This window comes from Tupaia chinensis, unplaced genomic scaffold (genome assembly GCF_000334495.1).
Source record: "Tupaia chinensis unplaced genomic scaffold, TupChi_1.0 Scaffold000289_1, whole genome shotgun sequence".
NCBI lineage: Eukaryota > Metazoa > Chordata > Mammalia > Scandentia > Tupaiidae > Tupaia > Tupaia belangeri.
In genome coordinates, this window is record NW_006159774.1 from 437,040 (window position 1) to 444,013 (window position 6,974).

At 42.1% G+C, this 6,974-nt stretch overlaps 1 protein-coding gene across 1 annotated transcript in view; it reads right to left on the reverse strand.

The window, feature by feature from the left end:
* MRRF (mitochondrial ribosome recycling factor) overlaps positions 1-6,974 on the reverse strand; it is a gene marked incomplete in the record, with an annotated part of 68,716 nt that overhangs the window by 6,773 nt on the left and 54,969 nt on the right. The window contains 1 exon segment of the mRNA XM_014588607.2: positions 6,641-6,789. Within this exon segment, the coding sequence (XP_014444093.1) occupies positions 6,641-6,789 (149 nt within the window).

Sequence of the window (6,974 nt, forward strand, 5' to 3'; positions counted from 1 at the left end):
TCAGCAGGCCCATTTGTAGCAAACTAAAGCGAAGGTGAAACAGCAGGCTGGCAGATGTCAGCTCTGGGCAGGAAGACCACGGTCCTTCTTCAGCAGAGCTGGCCTGGACTGGGGGCTGGGGAGCCTGGGGAAGAGGGCTGAAGGAGTTTGGGAGTCAGACATAACTTCAGGGACAGAATCTACAACTGAATCATTTCATTCTTATACATAAAAGACCAAAGAAACAATTTTAAATAAAGTTTTAAAAAATGTGACCTCAGAAAATTTTCAGAAAAATTTTTTAAAAATCTCATTAAAACACATACACACACACGCAATTGCTCATACTCCCACTACCTATAGTGACCCCCTTCGATAATTTGATGTATATAGGCTGCCATTTTATTTCTTTATATAAATGGAATCATAATACTGTTGTATAACTGACCTTTTTAAAAAATTCCAAAAATTTTTTACAGTATCTATGAAATATTTTTATAACTGTCTTCTATATAGTTTCCACTAAATGAATGTAAAATTATTTATTTTCCTGTTGTCAGAAATTCAGAAGGCTCCCAGCTTTCTATTATATGTAATAAATCAATAAACATTCCTGTAGATAAGATTCTTGACAATGTATTGGGATAAATTCCTGAGTCACTGCATCAGAAATGTACAGATTTGGGGATATACTGCCACGTTATCCTCTAGAAAGATTGTACGGGTTTATACAAAGAGTAACTTAATCTTTGTTTCGAGTATGGAAGTAAAAGCAACACTTTCAAGATGAGCAACATTGTAAGCCTACATTAAAAATTCTAGGTTCAAGATTTAGGCATTAAAAAGGCAAAAATTTTTAAAGTTCAAGATTCTAAAAATCCTGTGAGTGATTTAGGCAGTATAAACTTAGAAAATTTAAAAACACGCATTTCCTTTGTGCAATAACTTCACCCTTAGGACGACATCTTATCCTAAGGAAATCATCTCAACAAAACGTATGTATAAAGATATTCACTGTGATCTCACAATAGAAGGTTTAAACGAGCTAAATGTCCAAAAAGAGGGCGTATGAAAGTAAATTACTGGTATAACCACAAGACAGTCTATTTACCAGCCATTAGAAATGGTATAAAGAGTTTTTTTAAGACATGGGAAAATGCTAATGCTCTTAATGCCAAACAAAAGATAAAAAGCTAGATACGAAACTGTAAATATATGTTCAGTCACATTAAAAAACTATGTAGTCTTTTTTCTTTTAAAAGAAAAAAAAAAAAAAAAAAGGAAAGAAGAAATATTCCAAAATGTTAAGAACAGTTGCTACAGTGATGTGGGATTATGGGGTGGATGTTGCCCCATCTTTTTGAAAGAGTCTTCCATGCTCTCCATTTCATCAGTGAGCATAAATTACTTTGCTAATCAGGAACAAAAATACACAAGTAACATGTTTAAAAAAATACCTGATGAAACAAAAATCAGTTGTACTCTTATTTATATTTAAAAAGGAAAAAAATAAAAAAAGCACACACCCAAAACTCATTTGGTGTCCTCTGACAGGAAAAAAAAATGACAAAATGAAGTATATAGAAGCCTGTCTCCTGAATATTTTCCTACTCAAACTTTTAACCATATGATAGTAATGAAGCTATTAACAATAATGGTAAGATCTAACATTTAAAAGATAGTATCTTTTTATTTTTTAATTTGCTATAGGGTGCATGCACTTGCCAGGAGCAGATGGGGAGACAGATCCCACCCAAGGGGGGATGACTACATCAAAATCCCTTCTCCTCCACTCCTTCTCGGGATTTGGGGCACATATGCATATGGGCCTGGTTTGTTTTTCAAGCCACTGGGTCTGGGACTCAAACTGCATAGTCAGTCATGTGGGATCCAGTTGCCTTAACCACCACACCACCCTGCTAGCCCAAAAGATAGTATCTTTAATAAATATTTTTGCAGAGGGAAGATATCTATGATACACTGTATAAATAAATAGTATGCTCTTTTTTCCTGATGATATTACTGGGTCATCAAAAAGTCGTAATACATTTTTGGATAGAAAAGTATGTCACAATTTTTCCGATGACGCACTATAAACATGCTTGCAGAGATAACTTGAAAGTCCCTACTAAAATGTTAGCAGTAGTCATCCCTGAGTGACAAGATTTCAATTACTTTTTTTTTTTTTAATTTTGTTACAGGGTGTGTGCACTCTCCAGGGAAAGCGTGTGCACAACAGAGGGAAAAGTGAGAAGTCACTCAAGAGAGATAGCTACTCTTCAATCCCTCCTCCTCCATTTCCCCTTGGGATTTTGGGCATGCATGTACACACACCAGCATGAGCTTCAAGTCGCCAGGTCTGGGGCATGAACTACCCAGCTGGCAATATGGGATCCAGCTGCCTTAAGCTCCACACCACCTGCTGGCCCATATCATTCTTTTTTAAATAGTAAAAATACATTAGTTTAGTATCAGGAAAAACTAATAAAACTATTTTGACTTTGAAAAAATAATAGTAACCAGGGCCAGCAGATGGCGTAGCTGTTTGTCACTGGACTCCCACAAGGCCGACTGCAGTTTGAGTCCTGGACCCCATGGCTTAAATGTCATGCTGGGGGCATATGAATTCATGCCCAAGATACCAGGAGGAGGGGGGATAGTGGCGTGGCCATCCTTCCTCCTCTGGGGGTGGTGGTGGTTTCTCACTTTCCCTCTCACTATCTGTCTCTCTCCAGCAAGAGCACATGCCCTAAAGCAAAAAAAAAAAAAACCTTTAAAAAGAAACAGAAAAAATAATAACCAACAGTAAGAAGCACTGAAGATAAGAAATTTATCTGAAGATGGTGAAAAGCCACTGTTAATGAGTGAAGGTTTCTGACAAGGCCTTTGTCAAGCCAGTTTTATTAAGAATGCTGACAGCTGGGACCAGCAGTTAGCGTAATGGCTATGTCGCTGGACTCCCATGTAGTCAACTGCGGTTCGCATCCCGGACCCGGCGGCTTAAACTCACACCGGGCGCGTGTGCATGCATGCCCAAGATCCCGAGAGGAGAATGGAGAAGAAGGGATTGCGGCGTGGCCATCCCCTATGGGGGGTGATTTCTCGCTTTCTATCTCTCTGTCTCTCTCTGTCTATCTGGCGAGCGCGCGCACCCTATAGTGAACACCCTCTCAAAAAAAAAAAAAAGAATGCTGACAGTGCCAGGCAGTGGAATGGCTGTTAAGGTGGCTGGATCCCACAGGGCTGACTGTGTGGCTTGAGTCCCAGACAGAGCAGCTCGAAAAACATGTCAGGTGTGTGTATGTGCATGCCCAAGATCCTGAGAAGAGGATGGAGGAGAAAGGATAGCAGTGCGGCCATCCCTGAGGCGCTTTCTCACTTTCCCTCTCTCCTTCTCCTCTCTCTGGTAAGCACACATGCTCTACAGCAAATTTCAAAAAGAAAACAGAGGGAGTGCTGGTTATCTGAGAAAACAGAGGGAGTGCTGGTTATCTGATCACTCTTCCTTGGTCAAGGAGTGGTAGGCTCTGGAGCTTGAGGCAGATGCTCTGACATGCTGAGGGAGGAGTGCCTGGCAGGCCCCAGATGTCCACAGGCTTACAACCAAGAAGCAATGAAAAGGATAAATGCCAACTGCAGAGCAGGTCCTGGGAGACAGACGAGAAGCTGGCCCAGCCAGGGCCAGGGCCCAGCTATTACGTGGCCTGATTGGTGCTCAGAAAAGGACCTCCTCTTCTAGTTGATGCAGGAAGAGCAGGGCAGGAAGATGGCAAAAGGGGAGAGGGTTAAGGTGTCAGGTACTCTTAATGATGCCTTCTAGCATCCCAGGACAACCCTGCAGGTAGAAATTAGCAATCTCTTTACAGAAGATAAAGGCCTTCACAGAGGTGCATTATAAGACTTCTAGATCATTATCTTCCATGTATACTTCTACAGAATTATCTGGGGAGCTTTTTGAAAATACAGGGCACAGCATTAATGCTGATGCCCTGAAGCTGGAAGCTACATGGTGACCACAGTTCAGATCCCCCGTCGGCCTGGAAAACATCCTGGCCTGGATGTGTACACAGGTACCCAGCATCCTGGTGAGCTTGAAGGGAAAGAAGACTGCAGCATGACAAGATCATACTTTGTTTTTTGTTACCAGGTGGCACATTAAGCACTATCTACTGGGCATACCAAATCCTTTCTCCTCCATTTCTCCATCCTGTCAGGATTTGGGGTACACATGTACCTGTACCCAGTGTGTTTTTCAAATATCCAGGGCTGGGATTCGAACCTTGGTAGGCCATGTGGGATTTGGCTCCCTTAACTACTGTGTACACAGGACTAGCCTAACAAGACTCTACTGACAGTGCATTCCTCTCTCTCATGCATGTGCACATGCACACTTCCTATGATTAAAAATATACAAGGACAGCAAGTGGCCTGGTGATTAAGGCATTGGATCCCACATGTACAACTATGCAGTTAGAGTCCCAGACCCAGTGGCTTCAAAGACACACCAGGCCCGTGTGCATGCATGCCCAAAATCCTAAGAAAATGGAGAAAGGATTATGGAGTGACCACTCCCCCCACCTCCCTGGGCATGGGACTTCTCACTTTCCCTCTCTCTCTGCCTCTGTTCTGTTGCTCTGGTGAGAGCACACACCCTATAGCAAAAAAACAGATATTAAAAAAATAATTATACAGCCATATTAGTAGTTAAGGCAGCACCATGTAGTTTGTGTCCTAGCCCTGCAGGCTTGAAAAACAAGCCAGGCACACATGCATGTGTGCCCAAAATCCCAACAGGATGGAGAAACAGAGAAGGGAATGTAGCATAACTAGGCACCACTGAGGGTGCATGTCCCCTTCTCCCTGTCTTTCACCCTCTGGAAAACACACACACACATACACACTCAGAAAAAGACACATTCCTGGGTGGACCTACTGAATCAAAGAACGCAGACACAGGGCCTAGGAAACTGCTTAAAACCCTCTTCCTCCACACTGTCGTAGCTGGTTCACAACTAGTTTTATAACTTATAATCTGAAAGAAGGGTGGCAGCGAGTCAATTTTTGACCTCTTCCAAAAGTCCCCTACAGATTTTGTCTTCCAGTTCTTCCCCCTTCACTCCCTATCCAGACCACATTCCTGTTCAAGCTGCCTAAAATAAAAGGTTTTTATGGTGGGTGAGGAAGCTTTGGGGCCTGTCAACCCCTTTGAATTATACAAAACATTACTAATCCTATCTCCTAAATCTGGTAAATTCACCTTCCTATCTGGGTACCAGTGAGGTTCAGGCTATCATTGCTTCCTGACTGGATTTCTCCAGCAGCCTTTCTGGCCTTCCTGCCTCCAGCCTTACTCCCTACAATCTGTTATCTACCTGGCCACCACAATCATCTTTTATCCACACAGTTCTGGTGATCGCCTCACTGTCTGAAAAATACCTTTCAAGAGAGTTACTATCTGAGAATCAGGTGAAAAACTTTTAAAAATGCAGATTTCTGAACCTCTCTTCAGATTTGCTGATACAATACATCTGGGAGTAGAACCCCAGATATCTGTATTTTTATAGGCTCCCTAAGTGATTATGGTACTGCAATAGATATTATTCCACAAATATTTATCCCCTCCCCTCAGACCTTTGTGAACACACACACACACACACACACACACACACACACACTTCCTTGTACCAAAGATATGTGACAGGAGCAGGAGCTTGAAATGCACTTGATGGGCTATGTTCCTGGAGTTTGCTGTTGCCATGAGCAGATGCTCTGGGAAACTTGTTGCCCCCAGAAGACTGAGGGATATACTTGAGCTTGGATTGAGACTTGAGCTCAATCCAAGATGTGGTGCCAAACCCACTGAGCCCTGATCTTGAACAGCTAGCTATACAACAGCTGGCCCAAATAAAACAAAACCAAAACCAAAATGCTTTGATATAATAAATCACTGAGTTTGGGGGTACTTTGTTATTCAGCATTATTGGCCATTGATGACTGATACAGATGCACAGCCAATGTGAGAACCTCTGGACACAGTAAAGTTTAAACTCTTCTGTCTAGTAGATAAGACCTATGATCTGGCCACTCTGCCTGCTCCATCCATTCCCTAGTTTCAGCCTCAATGACCAAACTGAACAATGTCGTTTTGTGTTGCCATACTTGCAATACAAGCCATTCTGTCTTGCCCCCTTGTCTTTCATTATTTTACTACAGTAATTCCTTTAAGACTTGTTCAAATGATACTACTCCACACACTGACTTCTCAGCAACCAGAAAACCAGACACTAGTGCATTAGTGTACAGTCTCTGAAATCAGTTTTCCTGTGTGTGGATCCCATCTACCACTTACTAGCAGTGAGACTCTGGACAAGTTACTTAACTTCTCTGAACATCTGTTTCCTCATGGTTTTCTAGTAATGAGGATAAATGAAGTATTGAGCATAGAGCCTGGCTCACTGTAAAAGATCAGTAGCATCTTATTCTTCTCTGTGATTCCCTCCCAGGGTCCAGCACAGGGCTAGAAACAGAACAGAGACTCAGGCAATGTTGACATATGAGTAGAAGAATCACAAGTATTCTATTTTAACTGGCCTCACTTCAGCCATGAACAAATGATTCCTTGGGTAAAGTACATAAACACTCCATCTACTGGCAACAGTACCTGTTTCTCGATGAGCCTAATGGTATCCTCCGAGGCCTTATCCTTTGATTTTTTCAGCTTATTCATTGCGTTGGTGCGAACCTTTCGTAAGGAGTCTTTGGCCTTGTTTGTGTTCTGTTTGGCCAGTTTCACCAGCATTTCCCTGTGTTGTGTGGTTACTCTGTTAATAAAACAAAAAAACAAAAACAAAAACAAAATTAATCTGTACATTACCGCTATTCAAGAATTTAAAACCACTCGATCCGCCAGCTCAGTGGTTTGTAACTTTACTCTCTGTGAGTGGATGATCTTCAGTTGCTGCTGACACATGCCATGGGCATGCTGGGGGACAAGT